Below are 19,894 nucleotides of genomic sequence, written 5' to 3'. Positions count from 1 at the left end.
ATGTAAGGCATGATGATACTGATAAGCCTTCCATTGCTAATGGCCAAATCGGTCACATGTGAAAAGGCTAAATACGGATAAGCAACAGTAATGGAGTAAGACTCCTGTTCGTTCAGCATAAGGACTGAAAATTAAATGGTTGGATGGCAAAATTAATATTGTACAAGAACACAAAGATGATATTACAACAATGACAAATGACAATGCTACTATTTTTCTACTATAATTACCCAGTATAAGTGGCGATATCCATCTCCATCTATTGATAGCGTTCCAAAACTCATTCCTAATATAGGGCTGCAGCTGGGTCCAGGATTGCTCTTAGTGATTATTTTCTTACTTGCAACACAGATACTTTGTCTGAGGGGTGAACTCCAGCTGTAATTAGTTGTGGTAGAATTCTCTGTCATTTCCAAGCTGCCCTAACTTTGGGTGTCAGCTGCATTAAGAATCCAGTCAATACATACTGGTCACAGGGTCACTGTTGTTTTATTTTTCTCTTCCTTTTCATTACTACTGTTCCAGATATCACATCACTGCAATGCAGCATTTTATATAGTCCCAAAACACATATTGAACCAAGTTCTTTTTCTATGATTTTTCTTAAAGATTAATGCCTAACTTATAGTGCTTAGAAAAAGCACATTCGTCCTCCAACGTTAAGTCTGCATTTTTTGGGCCTCAAAAGGCAAAGCTGAAAATTAAGCCCATCAATCAGACCTGACCCAGTGCAGATATATTGTTGCTTAATAGGGGTGTGAAACTTTTAGCTGACAGTGCATCAGTTTGATTTATGATTTTTTGATAAGCTGAAAGTAGTGTTTGTAAATGAATGATAATTTGATAAAATACAATAAACAGTGATTTCTTTTGCAAAATATTATAACGCATTATCTGTAGTAGTGTAGGTTCAGATCAAGGATCAGATCACAGATCGTACCAATTTTCTTTACCTTTTATCGTTGACCAGATTCTCTCTTACGCAAGTCTTAGTCTAATCAGACAATCCAAAGTACCCACACATTGCAACTAGGGCTGGGCAATTTGATGATATATTTATCATATTGTGATAAAGTGCGTTATTGTGATGGACAATATGCTTTTCTAAGCATATCAAGGATACTGTTAGTGCCTAATGATCAATGATCAGCTGCAGGTTTCATTACAAACAGTGTAATTAGACTGGTTTAATTAGAGTTTCTGAATAGTATTTTTAAAGAATCTGTTGCTACTGATTTATTTAGACTTTGATTACATGTATCATGAGAAATATGTGATATAGTATGTTACCATATCACCTAGCCCTAATGTGGAGTATGCTTTCCTGAGTCCATCATCACTAAAAAACAAACACAGCAGCTGATAACACATGTAACATCCTGCTGCTCCTCTACTGGACTCACATGATGCTCGTTTTCACGGTAAGGTGTGCACTAAGTGGTACTTTTCACATGTGCCTCATTTTGTACCGGATTACTTGTAGCATGCATGCAAACTTCACCAGATTGTCAAGTAGCGTCAGAGATGTTAACAATGAGGAGACTGGACACCGGAGTCCCTGCAGCCCTCAACATGGCGACTATTTATGGATAAAGCCCTTAAAAAAATATATATGCCATGTCAGCTTGCTGGTTATGCTGTGAGTGGAGGAGCCAGAACATGGCAGGAAATCCGTTTTTTTTTTTGCATTATTTAATGTTGCTTAACAACACAACTTAACATTCCTCCCACTTATATAGCCACATATAAACCCTCAGTCTCACTCCATCATCGCGTCAAACAACTTTGTTTCAGCTACAGAAGCAGCACCAAACTCCAGCCCAAAAGCCCTCAGAGTTCGCCTCCCTGTTTCAGTCATTAAAGGCGTGGGATACACACTGGCAAATACTGGAAATAACTGCCCGGCGACATTGCAAAGATGGCTGCAGAATGCACAGACTTGCCTATTAGGACTATATACATATTAACATCTCAATCTTAATGGCTAATCGCCGCCTGAATTTTACCCTGAACTCTGAACATGATGCAAAAACATCAAGGGTATGATGTTTGCATCTGGGATAAGCACAGACACTTTATCCGGAATGAATCAGGAATTATTAGACCTCCTTTATTGAAAGTAACCCTGCTTGAATAAGATTTAAGTGTTATATTTCTCCTATTTCTACATTTTATAAAAATGTATCTTATAACTATCGGACATCTTCATCAGCCCACAATTTCCCATAGCAATGAATCTCTGACGCTGAATCAGAATCAGAATCAGAATCAGAATCTCTTTATTTCACCAAGTATGTTACACATACAAGGAATTTGTTTTGGTGAGAGCAACACGTATGACAAGTAACAAAAACACAGAACACAGATTATTTACAGTATTAAACTAAAGGAAAATTACACTAAACAATAAATAGGGTAGGGGATAAATTAAAAAAGTAAAAAGTACTAAAGGTAACAAAGAGCTGAAGAAGCTGAGAGATGTGAAACAGATTTGGTTGAAAAATATATATAGAAAGTTACAAATGACCTGAATATTTACAGAAAGAGAACATCTGTACAGGTGTGCAAATAGTCATAGTGCAAATAGCTTTTCAGTCCGGTTTGGTACAGTTCAGTTGAGGTTAACAGTGGGAGGTGTCCACTGTGGTTGAGGAGCGCTACAGCTCTGGGGAAGAAGCTGCATAAGTCATTTTACGTGTCTCTCCACTATAAAAGAAGTGACAGAACCCTATCACCCAAAAGCACCTACTTCTCTGCATTCTCTGATTCTTTGCCAAGTTGCTGGCAAATGAATGATATTACTAAGGCTACAACAATACATTCAGTACAGGTCAGAAATCATCATTTTGAACAAAGCTGGAATGAAGAAAATGTGATGTCTGGTTGCTGCATAATCTACTAATCTAAATTCTTACTGACTTTTGACTCACAGGACAAAGCATTTTACAGATCTTTACAGATGAACTCATTACTAGCATTTTCTCTAGGGTAGGGTTGTGTCACAGTGTGTGACTTCTATTAATGATAAAGACAAAGGGGTACTTATACAGGGAATGACAAGAGAGGCTAGGACAGACAAGACACAAACAGAGGCAGGCATGACAGGATGCTTGGTCCGTTTATTGAGTTTCAGTTAGTTAGACCTGAATCATTGAACATTCGTCACACTGACAGTTAACATTTAGTGACTGATTTGAATTTATGCAAGGTGTTCACTTCGTTTTTCGGTTTGGAAATTACGGAGGATGAGATGCTGCTCCGTGGCCCCGGAAATACTAGATACCACGCTAACATTTGAAGGCAGTACGACAGTATGAAAAAAAAGTGGATACACACACAACTCTAGTTTGTAGTTTTTATTACCTGTGGGTTATTCCTCCACAGCTAGCCTTTTTTGCTTATACACTGTAGAGCATGTTGTATAGGGCAATACTACCAAACATGGGACTGCAAGATACCACCAGGGAATAGCAGTGTAAGGACTAAGGGAATATGAACATGCTCAGCCATATGGAGTCCTCCTAAAAAAAAAAAAAAAAAAAAAAACAATGTTATGATGGCGTCTTTGATGATATCGCTCATAATACAGAGTGGGAGTGATTGTGTGACAGTGGGGGGTGCCTCACAACAGCTTGGCTTCAGTGAACAGAATTTGTGAAAATCTGTTTTCACAAATTCATTATGATTGCATTTCCTCCGAAAATGCAAAGGCAGACATTTACTGATGAATGACGTCAAGAGGAGGACAATGTCAAGAGGTCAAGAGGAGGACAAGGGGCAATTACTCTTTTTTTGTGGGGCTTTTCTTGCTGAGTTGTGTCAAACCAGGACATTCTTTGATGCAGACCAATTAACAGTTCCTGGACCAGACAAGAACTGGCAGCAAAACCTCGAACAATTAACTGAACAGCATAAACCTGCTAGACGTATTCCAAATTCTGAAAAGACTGTATTTCTCACTTCTCCCCATCCAGTCTCCTCTTATTATTGTTCTCTGAGAAAATGTCATAAACCAAGGTGACTAACCCTGACTGCCGTCAGCCGTGTTCATCCTGGTGTCGGTGCACACTCTTTTGTTGTACACTCACATTCATGCGATGACAGTCAAAAAGGATTGCTCAGATGTATACATGGCGTCTGCAAACGGCTTTTGATGTGTCTGAAAGGATTGATGCTTTCTGTTGACTTAAAGGAGGAAAGAATGAAAATTCAACAAGATAATGGAGGATGGCAAAGGGCTTGTCATAAAAGAGTGGTTTTAGGAGGTTTGAATACCTTTAAAAGCTTCTGAAAATCAATGTGGAAATGTGTGGAGAAGATGCTCTGTGTACCAAGGATATTGCAAGTACATCTATTTTTTGGAGGTTTTGAATTCCGTTAACCCCTAAATAAGCTTATGACCTACCAGCGAGCCCAGTGTTATTACAGACTTTGATCACCAAGAACATCCCCACCATTTTCTTACTTAGTGTGTAACAAACCTTTCTGCAGTACGGGGTAGGTTTCAGTAATTACTGAGAGTTTTAGTTTTGTTTTTATTTAGTTTTCAGTTTTAGTTTTTCATGCTATAATGAAAGCTGTGACATTGAGTTATTAAAAAGCTCATTTTATATAATCTACAAAACCCTGCCCTGCTTCTAAGCTCTATTACTTTACAACAGAGTTCTCTTATGCACTGGCAAGAACTTCATGCATGGATGAACTTATAAGATAAGATAGTCCTTTATTAGTCCCGCAGTGGGGAAATTCACAGTGTAACAGCAGAAAGGGATAGCAGGACACTCAGTTACAAAAATTTAGATAAATAAATAATTTACACTATATACACACAATATAGATAAGAATTAAAAAAGCAATAAACAATATTATTTACAGTAAAAGACTCTTAATTGTGTGTGTTAAGTGTGTGTGTATGTGGTTAAGTGTGTGTGTATGTGGTCCGCTGGGAGCAGTGCTGGTTGTGTAGTCTGACGGCAGCAGGAAGGAAGGACCTGCGATACCGCTCCTTCACACACTTGGGGTGAAGCAGCCTGTCGCTAAAGGAGCTGCCCAGTGCTGCCAGAGTCTCATGCATGGGGTGGGAGCTGTTCTCCAGCATGGATGCCAGCTTGGTTGTCATCCTCCTGTCTTCCACCACCTGCACTGGGTCTAAGAAGCACCCCAGGACAGAGCCGGCCCTCTTTATGAGTTTGTCCAGTCTCTTCTTATCTGCCGTCGAGATGCTACTGCCCCAGCAGACCACTCCATAAAAGATGGCAGATGCCACCACTGTGTCGAAGAACGTCCTCAGGAGCGCTCCCTGCACTCCAAAGGACCTCAATCTCCTCAGCAGGTAGAGTCTGCTCTGGCCTTTCTTGTAGAGAGCTGCAGTGTTGACTGACCAGTCCAGTTTGTTGTTCAGATGAACACCCAGGTATTTATAAGAGTCCACACTCTCGATGTTCATACCCCGGATGTTCACTGATGGAGGGGGGTGTCTGCACCTGCGGAAATCCACCACCAGTTCTTTGGTTTTTCCAGCGTTTATCTGCAGATGGTTCTGCAGACACCAGTCCACAAAGTCCTGAATAAGTTCTCTGTACTCGCTGTCCTCCTCATTGGATATGAGGCCGACGATCGCTGAGTCATCAGAGAACTTCTGGAGGTGACAGGTCAGTGAGCTGTACATGAAGTCAGCAGTGTACAGGGTGAAGAGGAACGGTGCCAAGACCGTTCCTTGAGGGGCTCCTGTGCTGCTGACCACCAAGTCAGAGACACAGTCCCGTGCCCTCACATACTGGGGTCGGTTGGTGAGGTAGTCGAGTATCCAGTTTGATAGGTGACTGTCCACTCCACAATGTCCCAACTTGTCCTTTAGAAGCCCTGGCTGTATGGTGTTAAAAGCACTGGAGAAATCGAAGAAGGTGATCCTCACAGTGCTGCCGGGCTTCTCCAGGTGAGAAAGAGCTCTGTGTAGAAGATAGATGACAGCATCATCCACCCCGACACCAGGCTGGTAGGCGAACTGAAGAGGGTCCATGGATGGGCTCACCAGAGGGCGGATGTGGTTGAGGACCAGCCTCTCCAGTGACTTCATCAGATGGGAAGTCAGTGCCACCGGCCTGTAGCTGTTTAGGTCCTTTGGGTGCTGTGTTTTGGGCACAGGTACCACACAAGATGTTTTCCACAGCTGTGGTACTCTTCCCAGTTTCAGGCTCAGGTTGAACATATGCTCAACTACCCTGCACAGCTGATCAGCGCAGGACTTGAGGAGCCTGGCACTGATTCCATCAGGACCTGTAGCTTTCTTAGGCTTGATCTTCCTCAGCTCATTTCTCACCTGGGTTGTTGTGAAGGACAGGTTGGAGCAGGGGGGCTGGGTGCTGGAATGTGTGAATGATTATGCATTTATGTATTGGCATTGGCATGTGTGAATGATTATGCATTTATGTATTGGCATGCTCTTGGCCTGTCACGATAATTACGCTATCAGCATACAATATATGGACATGATCTCATATAATAATAATCATCATTTTTGCAGATCTTGATGTTGCCTTTTAACGTAACTAAGCTGGTATGTCAACTTTGTGTTTTTATTTTATTTCTATTTTATTTATTGAGGATAATTAAACACTGAATATAGTCTGCATATCCATAAATAATTGATGTTAACTGCTCTTTAAATTGCTCTTTAAGGTGTAATTGTGTGAATTATTATGTTATTATCATTTTATCAGTGGCATAAAATGGTCATAAAATGAGAGTAATACTGTTTTTTGCCATTTCTGGGACAATATGCTGGCTACAAAAATGGTTATACTGACAGGCCTTATTTGCATATAATATCAGACTGTATGTGTTTTACCAGTAAGGGGCAAAAATATCATTAATAAAACTGCAATACTCTGTGCCTGTCTTTTGGTTGTGGCATTGCCAGGGTTTAACTACGAAGCTCCCCCAGTTTAACTACCGTGTAATTCTATGACACATTGCTGGTTATGTCACTGACTGTTGTTATTAAGGGGTTATTGTTTTATCTAGTGATCAATGGTTGTGCTTCAGTTTGTTGCAGGGGTGGTCAAGTCTGGTTCTGGTAAGATCCACCCGATCCAGTCAGTCAAGGTCTTGTGCATAACAGATGGTTAACTAGAAAGGATTGCTTGTTGAAAGATAGGCCCACCATATGAAAAAAAAAGAAAACGCAGAAGCCTTGGGAAACACACATGCTGCTTTTTTTTCTATATCATAAAATGAATAGTTCATATAGAATTGCTGGAGAGGTTTGCCACTGGCAGTAAAGGTAAAAGTCTGTATTATTTTCCTCAGCTGTTTGAATGCAGGTTTAGAGAAAATCCATATACCCAGCCAACATGCTCATGTGGGGCTCACATGGGTGGAGCAGGGACTAGGTGGGTTCCAAGATGGCATGGGCTCTGCGTGAGTTTGTACAAATGGACCCTATGGTTACAGCCCACCTTAATCTCACGAGTCCCATCTAGGCCCCATTTGCAGTGTACAACCCAGATGGGGCCCATGCTTAGCCCCTCCTGGTCCCATCATCGAATCACATATGGTGAGCAACCATATGTGGCAAGGTTGAACCCAAGGACAAAATGCTTTGGTTCCCAGTTGGGCTACCCTTATGGCTGGGTAGATAGGTGGTCATAATATTCTGATATGACTGTGTATACTTTTTCACTGCTAATTAGTTTTAATAATGGTAATAAAGAAGCAAATGGTGTGTGGGAAGCAGTTTCAATAAAAAAAAATCTATAACAGCATGATAAAAATGGTGTGATCAAGGCTATGGCAAGTCTGAGACGAGCTATTTAATCTCTGTAATTCCCTGTGTTTGCATTCATATTTGGCATATCGGTGATTGCATGAGCAAAACTTTTTGTCTTTCTGTGTCAAATGTAATAGCAGAAGCCATTTAATGAGGATTAAAGCACCTGGCAGGCTCCTCTCAACTTCAGCTAAATTATTCTCAGAAGTAGCTGTAGGAGGTGGCTGTTGTTGCCAAGCTGAGAAAAAAATTATTGATTTTTCAAAAATGAAACATTGCTATCAGTTAATTAACCGTTTTATCAGGTGATTGATCTTTGCAATACGGTTACTTGCAGGAGTGGTCAAGTCTGGTTCTGGTGATCTGTCGTCATTGAGAGATTCACCTGATGCAGTCAGTCCTGGCCTTCAGTGCATCTGCACTGAACATTATGCTGGATTCAGTTGCTCATTGGACAGCTGTGCATTACAGATGGTTAACTAGAAGGGTGATTGTTGAAACATATGCCCACCACATAGAAAAAGAAGGCATAGGAAGAAGCTGGGAGAATACATCTCCTACCTTTTCTTTGCTATATATATAAAAAAGAAGGCACACAGACCATAAAGAAGCGCAACAGGTCTATCTTATCACGCCCCCAACCCCCCAACCCCCCCAGCAAGTTCAGCGTTTTTCACTGATGAAAAAGAGGAAGAGGGTGTGTTATATGTCACCTCTGGTAAACTCTCGGGTTTCATACTTGTAAATACACCTTTGACAGCTGATCGAGTACAGTATACAAGTCAGAAAATTGTTTTTTTCCAGCACTACCCAAACACTGGCCATCTCCCCGTATACAACTCCCTATTACACTAACACTAGTACGGTCTTTCCGCTCACTTACTGCATTGATGTAATCTATAATACTATGTCCCTCATTGTTTATTCTTATTGGTTAAGTACACCAGCTATGTGCAGCTCAGTCCATATGTATTTGGGCAGGAACACATCTTTGATATACACTATATGTTCAAATGTTTGTGGACACCCTTTTCTGATGAATGCATTTCATCCATTGCTGATACAGATGACACAGATGTGCAAATACACACACACACACAGAGCTTGTCTAGTGCCTGTAGAGAAATACTGGCAATAGAATAGGACTTTCTGGAGCAGATAAACAAGAACCTATTGGCACCTATTGCCTGAAGGAACATGTGGGCTGGAGAGGCATAACACCCCCCCCCACACACACACACACACACCAGCATTGAACTGTGTTTCCTTGGGCTGTCAGTGTGAGCTGGGGAGTTGGGGATAAGGCAGGGTGCCTCACCTCATTAAAGCTCTTGTCGTTGAATGCAATCAAATCCTAACAGCAATGCTTCAAAACTACTAGAAAGCCTTCTTCCCTGGACACAGTGGAGACAGTTACTTCAACAAAAGCAGGATGCCCTCTTTTTAATACTCTTTTGAAAGACAAATAAAAAGAAAAAAAAAGAATGAGCCAGTGTCCCAATACTTTTGTCCATATAGTGTACTTTGCTTGTGTACACATTTGGATTTGAAATAATGCATTAAGGATCTGATTGAGGTACAGATCTTAGTTTTAATTGGTTTTGTTGAGCTTGTGAAAATACAATTTGTTGTCACACTGTCACAATACTTATAGCCCTGGCTGTTCAAGCTTTTCTTATGTTCTTCTATGGCTTCTACAAGGAAATTATTTAAATACCAATGCAGCATATTTCATATCACGAGCCAATGTAGGTGCGATTTCGGGTTTTGTAATTCTCAGCTGCTGAGCTGCATTTCAAATCTGACTAAGTGGTCAGTCCAGCTTCATTACAGTGCAGTGATAGAAGTGATAGTAATTGCATACAGTGGACAGGAAAACTATGCTGGATTTGATGGTCTCTGAACTATGCATAACCTTGTGATGGACTGGTGGCCTGACCAGGAGGTATTCCCGCCTTGATGATTATTCTATGTAGGGTATGGATCTCCCGCAACCCTAAAAGTGGATGGATGGACAGATAAACGGTGTATAACACCGACCTGAGCTCAGTAGGTTTAATCAATCAATATGTGTCTAGAGATGTCATAACATGATTTGCTCAGCATAAATAACTTCTTTCAAATATTTCACTGCAGTAGTCAGTCTGTCCAGCTGATACTCCAAGCTATTGCCTGACCAACATATCAGTGAAATGTGAACTTTAAGCACTGTGCCACTTAAAGCAGCAGTCCTTACGATTTTGTCATTTCAACCGAAAGCAGTAGTCTTTAGAGTGGGGAGGGCCAGTGGCTGCGCGACCATCCCTGCAAAAGCCTAATATATTCATTTGAAAAACAGAGTGGTCTGGTAGGCTTTCGTGGGCGTTTTCCTTGCCACGTCAGGCTTTTATGTGCTTTTAAGTGTTTAAGTAAACAAGTGTTCCACTAAGAGAGAAATGTACACTAAACAATAAATAGAATAAAGATTAATACAGCTAAAAAAGTACTAGAAGCAAGATGTAAAAATCTGTACTTGTACAGGTATGAATACTACATACCCATATGTAGCCTGAGTAGACAAACTCTGCTCATTCACCCACTGTCAAAAATAAAAAAAATACTCTTCCGCATGCACAGTGCAATTACACATTCTCACCAGAGAGGTCTCTAAATATCTATTGCTTTAACTGTATCACAGCAATACAAAGTGAATTCATTATATTCCACTATTTCATTTCAACTCCAAAACACTGTACTGTAACAAAGCATATAAAAATATATCCTTATCATTAGAATAACATATTACTTTTTCATTTTCTTTATTTTATACTTTAACACAACAAATGTAAAGTAAAAATAGAGACTGATTTATACTTCTGCATGGATGCATATCTAATAGAAGCGGGGATCTCTAGGCATCCAACGATTCAATTATGATAGGAACATCTTTTTTTCTATACAGGATTCCTATCTTCTCACTGTGTGACTCTACTTGGTACTTCTACAGCTCAGTGTTTGTAATGATCCATACTGACTTTACTTTCAATATATTTTATTAATTCAACAAATGGTTCTGCAGTGGGGCTGCGCTGGAACAACGTAGTAATACATCCTACCCTCTAGTAGCCTCGACACACTGGGCAACACCGAGAGGCCTCTAGCGTGAGGGCTTAGCATTTCACATGTAGAAATCTACCCAGTTCAGCAGCAGCCATAACTAAATCTCTCTCAGTGATCTGCTGTTCTTCTGCTACCTTCTTTAACAGCTCCGCCACATCTGCACCCGTGTGGCTCTTAATGGTGTTGCTACTTTTCTGTGATAAAATGCACATTTACAGCCGACACGCTCGGAGGCAAACACCAGGTCTCACCGGCTAACAGATGCCTGTGCCGGCCAACATCTAGGTTGATATGTATTTAATCATATTGTGATAATACAATATGCTACTGTAGGCATACTAAGGGTATATCAGTGCTTAAAGAACACTGATCAGCTGCATGTTTCATTACAAACAGTGTAATTAGTCTGCTTTAATTCGAGGAAGTGCAGCAGATTTTGAACAGGATCAGTGTACTCAGTATGGAGGAGTATCTGAATAGCAGTTTTTAACAATCTGCCGATACCGATGCAATCACGTGTACTGCCATAATCATTATGTATCGTCAAAATGTTTTAGAATATTGTGATATAAGAGTTCTACAATATCGCCCACCCCTGCCAACATCACTTAACAGTAATGAGGGGAGAGAGTGCCGTTCACCCACCCGGAAAGAACACAGCCAATTGGACTCTCTGTGGTTCACAGTGACAGTGCATCCGACCGCTGAGCCCATACTATTTCTTTTTAATGCCAACCCAGTAAACCTTGAGAAATGTATAAATGTAGAAACTGAATATCAGCTTTGGTGGCTGGAAGATCTCCCAAATCAATGCATCCTACAGAAATCTTAATTATATAATCGGCCAATGTTGTTTCTATCCTCCTGAAATCCATATCTGCCACAGAATTGTTGGACCCTATTCTAAACCTATTTAACATCACTGGGCTAAGAGCTGAGGTTTGCAACATTTCGCACAAAAACACAATGAATTAGTTCCCTACACAAATACTAATATACTGAAGACTGTCAACAGCTCACTGCAGTTCTATTCACATATACACTAGGCTTATGCGTACGATTTCAGCGGCGCTAGTTGACTGAACACAATGATTAAATACAATCTGATAGAAGGCATGATCATTAGCATGAATACTAAACAGTAGATTTTAGCTGCTGGATAAACAGCACAGATGGAATGTTGGTCATCATCAGGATCATTTCCCTGCTGAGCAGCATATTTTGGGCACTTCAGTACTGTTTTCATTGTACGACACCAGCAAGAAAGAGTTCTCAACCACCACAGCACCCGGACCGTCCTCATCTTCATGAATAACTATGACCATGCTGGCAGGCTAGCAGGAGCAGAACTGAGCTTTCGGTACCTTATGTAATATATGCACAAGGATTAATTTTTTAAAAATGACAACATTTATTAGTTTCTGGATTAAACTGTAAAAAGGCTACTTCAGGAAAGCTGCAACAGTTATAGAAAGAACAATGACATCCATATAAAAAAAGAGATCGGTGTTGGGGTCTGAGACCTTTGCCGTTGGCAGTTGGTCATTTCTTTATACTACAACATACACTGATCATGCCATAACACAACCACCAATGAAAGGTGAAACGAAATATATATATATATATGCAATCCATAGAGACCCTACCTCACTGCGATCGGTGTATTACTATACAATAACATAACTTTGCACACTTTGGATCTGCAATTTGTTTAATACTATAGTATTCCATTTCACATTCAGGAAAATAAATCTTTAGGGTTGAATGTATGAATTTGTGATACACACCAACTTACTGTTTAAAATTCACATTTCAGAGCAGTGAAAAAAAAAACACAGTTTAGAAACAAAAAGTACTTCTGCAGTAATTTCACATTCAGCTTCACGCTAAATTCTAATTAAATTCCATCTAAAATTCCTATGTGTGGCCTTTAAACATGTACATATTTCTTTATTTATTACCTATGTTTTTGCTCTTTGATATTTTATCGTTTGTTTTTTTACTTTTATGGTTTACTTACATTCAAATTACATTTTAAATATATATATTTAATAATATAAAATATAAATATATCAGATTTTAGCGCCTTTAAAACCACCCCCAAATGTGGTTTGGATCTTATTTGCAAAAAAACATTTTTTTTGGGCTGCCCAGACTATTAAAAATCAATCTGGATACAATCTAGATATGAATCGGATTTAGGCTGGCAGTCTAAACACAGCCATAGTGTATTTACAATTGCTTAATAAATTGTTAACTGTGAAGAATCTGCAAATCTAGCATTGTCACAATAAAACACTGATACTGAAACTTTGAAAATCGCCCAATACTTTGTGTTTATGATTTCTGCTCCAAAAAAAGAAACAATTGAGAGTTTTTGTTATAAACATAAACATTTCTGTATTAATATCTCATATCTATATTTATAAGTTCTGGAAATCATAGCGACCTGTAACCTCTAAAGTGAAGGACCAGTCATTTTTTCTTATCCAATACCTATATGAAAATCTTGATTCTTTAACCTTGGTAATGATGATGATGACCTGCTGCTTGTTCTTTGAAAACTACTAAACATCTAAAATGAGCCCTTTTTTAACGGAAGCACTTCACTTAAGATGAGCATCTAGAAGAAGGCTATCATGCTGAAACTACTCAAGCACTCTTCTACTCCACAGGAAGAATCACACAGCTAACACCACCACATCACACACTATGAGTGTGTGCTGTTTCGGAGTAGATTTGTTACAGGATCAGATAAGACTCCCCCCCCCCCTTCCAGTATGTAATCCATCCGATTTGGCCTGATACCCACCAATACCAATATGCCATCTCTAGTTCTATATATACTGTGAGTGTTCTGCTATTATTACAAGTCACATCTTTTTCATCCCTATTTATATAACCCATTTTGCTAAGAACACACTGAACTGAGTAAGTAAATGATCTAATGCATTTTAATCCTAAGGCTAATATTAGCCCTGATGCATTTCCGAGAGCCAGCTTAGGAGCAGTCTCGGATTCAAAGCATTCCACACGTTAAGAAACTTCACCCTCTAGTACAGAAGCACAGCATCGCACTGACCTGTAATAATGTTGTCAAGAAGAGTTGTGGGCATGCAAAAAATCCCCACGAGGAGGTCACTGACAGCGAGGTTGAGGATAAAGAGGTTGGTGACGGTTCGCATGTTCTTGCTCCGTAAGACGATGAAGCACACCACGCCGTTGCCCACCATACAGACCAGGAAGATGAGGAGGTAAGACACTATGAAGATAGCAGCAACTGAAGGCTGATGCAGGTAAAATCCAACATAGGTGATGTTGCTCCGAGGTATGACGAATTCCTTGGACACGTTGGGCAATGTCCAGTTATCATCTTCTGCAAAGGTGAAGTTCATCTCCTGTGCTCCGTTCATGTTTGATCTGGAACAAAAAGGGGTTACGTTGGTGAGCTGGCTCCATTATGAGTGCTCTCGCTCTCTCTCTCCCTCATAAATTCACTCAACTTAAGATGCTTTCACTTAGCTCTGCTTAATTGCACCACATAAGCTTGATGGTAGTGTAAATGTGTGCTAATAAGCTTGCTCTCTACAAACCGGTCTCATCTTTCCTGAAGTGAAAATGAATCAGGTGACTATGCCTGGGTTACAATCACATCCTTAAATTCCATACACTGCCTAATCACACTCTCCTTGCTTTCTATAACAAAGAGAAAAAATGAGCTCTTTTCGAATGACTGGATATTTACATTCTCCGGTTTAAATGAAGGACACACTACATGTCCAAAGGCTTATATAATGTTTCTTGAAATGTGAAATCAAGGGAATCAACAGAGAGTTTGCACTCCCTCCTTTGCTGCAGTAACAACAGGTTCTGGAACACTGCTGTGAGGCTCTGATTGCGTTCAGCCACAAGAGCATTGGTGAGGTCAGGTGCTGATGTTGGATGATTAGTTCTGGTACTTCAGCACATCCCAACGGTACTGGATGGAGCACCATCACTCCACGGTCCACTACTGGGGGTCTTTGTACATCTCTAGCTGAAGCGTGACATTAGGAATGGCGACCCTAGAACTATGTGAGCCCTAGTCTCTGGTCAATGTTTTTCTATGGAGATTACACAACCTGTACATGTGCAACTGCAACTCGGGTCAGTATGAGGTGCACCTTAAAAGTAGCTGGAACTCTCTACTTTCGGACATATAGTGTAAATCGGCATAGCTTATTAAGCTTAATAAGTACAATGGAGATGGAGAAATAGTTGTACAAATTCTACAGTGCAAAGTTCTGGAGATGTGGCATTCATAGATTGAGCAGAGGGGGTACAGTGCAGTGAAGGTCTTGTTCAACGTGTGGAAAATGGGTGACCAAGAAATGGGCGATTGTGAAGGCCATAGTGTGAAGAAGTAGCTGAATTTGTATGTATGGAAGCGTACGATCATACGGGTCTACCAGCAGTGGTGGAAGTCCCAGTCTAGAGGGCACTGAGTAAACGCCAGAGAAGGCAATTCTTTAACATCTATGTTGCCTACATCCAGAAACGTCTAATCGCAGCTGTTACTCGTGCTCATTGAGGTATTGCATGCTCTTAGGTCACACTATTCGGTCATGCTGTTCAGTTTTACATTGTAGTTTGGAGAATGTAATAGAAATTAGTAACTTTCATCCATTCAGTAATAAAATGCTCTAAAGTTGGCAAATATGGTTGGAAAAAAAACTGAAATCGAAATTGCACAAACTAAAAAATTATGACGGGTGCCTCACTATCCAATAATGAACTGATCAATTCTCTTCGAAAAGCTTTAAAAACGAGCTGTTTTCAATTTAATGAGCTTTTAAAAGCAGGATATTGAGCTACTCAAACGTTCTGCTGCCTCTAAGAACACAGCTAACATCACAGCACACAATTTCAGGCTACATTTGTTACAGGATTGGAGTGCATTCATTCTTTTTCCTCCTCCGAAATCCGATCCAGCGTTCTCGACTAATAACAACCCAGTAACACTACCAACAATACCAATATGCCATCTCCAGCAAGTTCCATCCGCCACTACACTGAAACGTGCCACATGAGCTCCTCTCCAGACTCCAGAGAGGGAGTTCTTACCAGCCCAATTTAAATGTCACCCTACACCCTCCATCTTACCGAACTATCCCTGAATTCTGCAGAAAAACACAGTGAACGGAGTGACCGACTGAGAGTGAGACTCATTCATTATTTTCAGAGCCAATCAGTCCCTGAAGCAGCGTCTCAAGCTGTAGTGTATGAGCAGATAAGCCAGTGCAGATGGAGACATTCACGCTGAAGAAGGTTCATTCGGTCCTCCAGTAAGAAATGCAGCTAATTGGACACTGTTAGTACCGCGTTTCCTTAATCCGAGGACATCATTAGTCCTGGTTAATCGGATTAAAGTAAATTTAAGCCTAAATTAAATGTTGTGACATCAATGTAGCTGCAGTTTTTAGTGTTTTGATGTCTTTTTTTTATCCAGTCCAACATATCAAACATCAGACCAGATCATTATGAGGCACTGCATTCACTGTCATGACAATATATGTATATGTATGCAATGTTCCCTTATGTACAAACACTGTAAATATAACCTCAGAGGTACAGCGAGGTCCACAATAAACAATGCAGTCTTGTATTTTTCATCTCTAAACTTTTTTAAAAACAGAAAAATAGAATTAAAAGCATGGAGTCAGAGAGAGTGAGGGAATGGGGCAGTGCATATTACAACTAAATGGGAATACGAGGAAATATGACGACTATATTCTGCAAAAAAAGGAACTGAAGATTTCTCTTGGTGTTCATAGTAGCAGCCCAGTGACCAGTAAGAATTTAAAATATTGTCATTTTATAATTTCACCCAATTCATGTATTATTCCAAAAATAAATATGAAACACTGTTTACAAATCTATGTAAACAGACAATGATGAAAACAGCACAGATTAGATTTGAAAGAGCTTAGTTGATATATTTAATATTTATTTATTTATTTATTGTTCTTCCTATTATAACATAACTACCACTGTTATGCAATTTATTTGTTATTAAACTGTTTATTATAGCATGGAAAATCATCAGCTGGCACTGAAATATTAAAATCTCACTTCCAAATTGATAAAAACGGACATGAATGGAAATGGCACAGATTAGATTTGTCAGAACTTCAGATTTAATAGTTATTAATTTGTTTATAGTTTTTTTTGTTGTTGTTGTTGTTCCTATTATAAAATAAAATTAAATAAAATAGCCACCACTGTTGTTGTGGTAGATATAACATCACTGATATATATTATAATATTAATTGTAATAAACAAATACTCAGTCCAGAATACCACTGGAAATTCACAGAGGCAGCAAAAGCCCCAGTGGGGAATGAACCGTTACGTTGGCGCCCAGCTGGACTTGGACTTGGACTCTGAAGGTGTCCAATCAATCAACCAATCAAGCAGGTGTTTATTCAACAGTGGTCACTGGTCAAGTCCACTCCACTCAGACGCATATCCAGCCTTACCTCTTACTCGGACCGCAATGCGCTGAAGCACTTCAGTTCCCTCATAAACCAAAAGCAGCAGCACCTCGTGAGAAAGCGAGCTTTTAGGGAGTCAAATGTAAGACAAGTCCGAAACAAACACACTACAAAGCCACTGGCGCTGTGGCCTCAGGGCTACGTGTTCGTAAAAATGAACTTCGGAGGAGGGGTTCGCCATAATATCCCGCTTCTAAAAGTTTCTCAGAGTGATGGCTGTCCGCTCCGCGTCCTCTCGCTTCGGCTGGCGCGGTCATGCCACTCTCTGTGTGAGCAGAGGCGAAACTGAGCGACCGGCGAGAGGAGGATGCACTTTTCACCGGCAGCACCAGCACACGACACTGTATCGCCCACCCGTACTCAGGCTAGCCCCGCCCTCCTGCGCCGGGATTGGCTAGTTGTCCGAACTAGGGCTTAACCCTGCGCGATCCTGAATGGGAACTCACTAGCCAATCGCCGGAGCGGGGAGGCGGGGCTTTCCGGAAAACGGGTGTGGACAAATTAACGCGCGAGGTTTACATCCGTTAGCGGCGAGTGTCACCTGTTAGTAACCTTCGCCCCTCAACTAGAGGAGAGGGATATAGGAAAACTGTAAATATATAAATAAATAAATAAAACACGCCAAAACAAGTCTGTTTAGTCAGGGGTGTTTCATTTTGGAGAAATAAACAAAGATTAATCGACAAACTGCAAAAATAAAAATAATATAAATGTATGTTTATAATATAAGTAATAAAATGAAATAACACCTGAGGCTGAGAGGAAGTGCCCAGCTGAAGCAACAGGGCTAAGCCGCTACACGTGTTAGCCTCACGGTAACAATCCGTAGGTACCAAGACTTCAAGTGCATGAGAGGGCTGGACTGGTTTGGACTGGAGTGGTTTGTGTCAATAGGGGGCACTATTTACCAATATATAGTGAGACAGAGGCCTCTGCTTAGAAGTTTTAGTCAAGATCGTAGTTCCTAATCAAGTTATAATTATTTATTATAGTATATAATTATTAATACCCAGTTATAACATGAACATTCCTGAAGTCAATAATGTTATTAATTATAGATCAATATTTCTTTCAGCACTTTACATTAATAAATAGATTTTTGACTGCGGTTTAGCTCATTAATCCCGATGAAAAAAGTAAAGTTTGCTAAAAAAAAAAGGGGTGTATATTATGGGCTGTTTTATAAACCAAAACAAGTTTGGGACTGTGGGTTTGATTCTCGCTCTGGCCTCTGTCTCTGAGAGGAGTTTGGTGGGTGCTACAGTTTCCTCCCACCTTCCAAAACACAGGTCGCTATGGTAGTTATGCTAAATTGGCCCCAAGATATAAGTGTGTCTGTGGTGTCTTCTGTTGGATTGTCAGGGGGTCTTGCCTGCCCTGCAACCAATGATTCCAGGGAGGCTCGGGACCCACCACGACCCAGACCAGGTAGGAGCAGATAAAAAGATGGATGGGCGTTGTGTGTGTAAACGACAAATGTACATAAAACTAACCTCAATCATTAACATGCATTAGAATTGAGTCTCTCTCTTGTAACCGTCTCAAACCACATCCATATATATGTGATTGTCATAAAAAAATCATGACAATAAACAATACATTTTAATACTCAGAGATAAATACAGATTCATCTCTGCTCATACAGGTAAAAACTGTGGCGTACGCAGCCTTCACAGTGGCCAAAATGGGATGAGTAGACAAGTATGGGCCTGGACTTTACTGGATATCCTATCAGTGGCATTGGGTAAGTGCTGGAACAATGAAAGGATGGAAGGCCTTGCTTTATTCTGTTGTATATTGCTAGACATCTTTATAAGGTTCATTATGTAACTTCTTTCTGTATGTATGGAATTGTAAGTGTTTTCTCTTTGTGGAAATGTTACAAAATATAGCAATTGTTCTCAAATGTATGTATTAAGACATTTTAACTCTAATTTTCATTACTGCAATGTATCCACAAATTGCTTGTAATTACGGATATTATTTTTCTTTTTTGTTATTACTTTTACTAAATTTTCTATTATTATTATTATTATTATTATTGTTTAACTTTTGAATCTGTTTACCTGTCTGCTTTATTGTAAATTGTTGTGGCTGTCAGTGTGATATAATACTATTTTGTAAAATACAGTATGTGTTTTGATTATCTAAGTGTAATTAAGTTCACATCCACTACAGTGATCACAATTTATTTTACATATAATAATAAATAATATTAATAATAATAATCATAATAATGATAATGGTAATGGTAATAGTACATTAAATATGTTTTTGTCTCCAATATGTTAAGAAAACAAATAATTATGTCTAAAATATACAGAGAATTATACAGTTGCAATCAACCCCCTTTTTAAATAAATTATGTTTATTAGCAAAATTGTCATAGATGGTGGAGCTTGGAGACAGAGGTGGGCATAAACGCAGGTAATATTTTTTTGAAATAACAAAACAAAACAAAAGAAACACAAACTGAAGAATAAATCGAACAAAA

At 39.7% G+C, this 19,894-nt stretch overlaps 1 protein-coding gene across 1 annotated transcript in view; it reads right to left on the bottom strand.

Annotated features, from left to right (window-relative positions):
- Positions 1–17,706, bottom strand: part of npffr2a (neuropeptide FF receptor 2a) — a 51,330-nt gene extending 33,624 nt beyond the window's left edge. The window contains exons 1-2 of the mRNA XM_072664364.1: positions 17,386–17,706; positions 13,950–14,287 (exon numbers count right to left, since the gene is read on the bottom strand). Coding sequence (XP_072520465.1) covers positions 13,950–14,280 — 331 coding nt within the window. The 5' untranslated portion in view covers positions 14,281–14,287; positions 17,386–17,706. The remainder of the gene's footprint in view (positions 1–13,949; positions 14,288–17,385) is intronic.
- Positions 17,707–19,894: the final 2,188 nt, after the last annotated feature.

Source organism: Salminus brasiliensis, chromosome 20 (genome assembly GCF_030463535.1).
Source record: "Salminus brasiliensis chromosome 20, fSalBra1.hap2, whole genome shotgun sequence".
Classification (NCBI taxonomy): domain Eukaryota; kingdom Metazoa; phylum Chordata; class Actinopteri; order Characiformes; family Bryconidae; genus Salminus; species Salminus brasiliensis.
The sequence above is the reverse complement of the archived record's forward strand: the minus strand, read 5'-3'. Positions and strand labels throughout refer to the sequence as shown.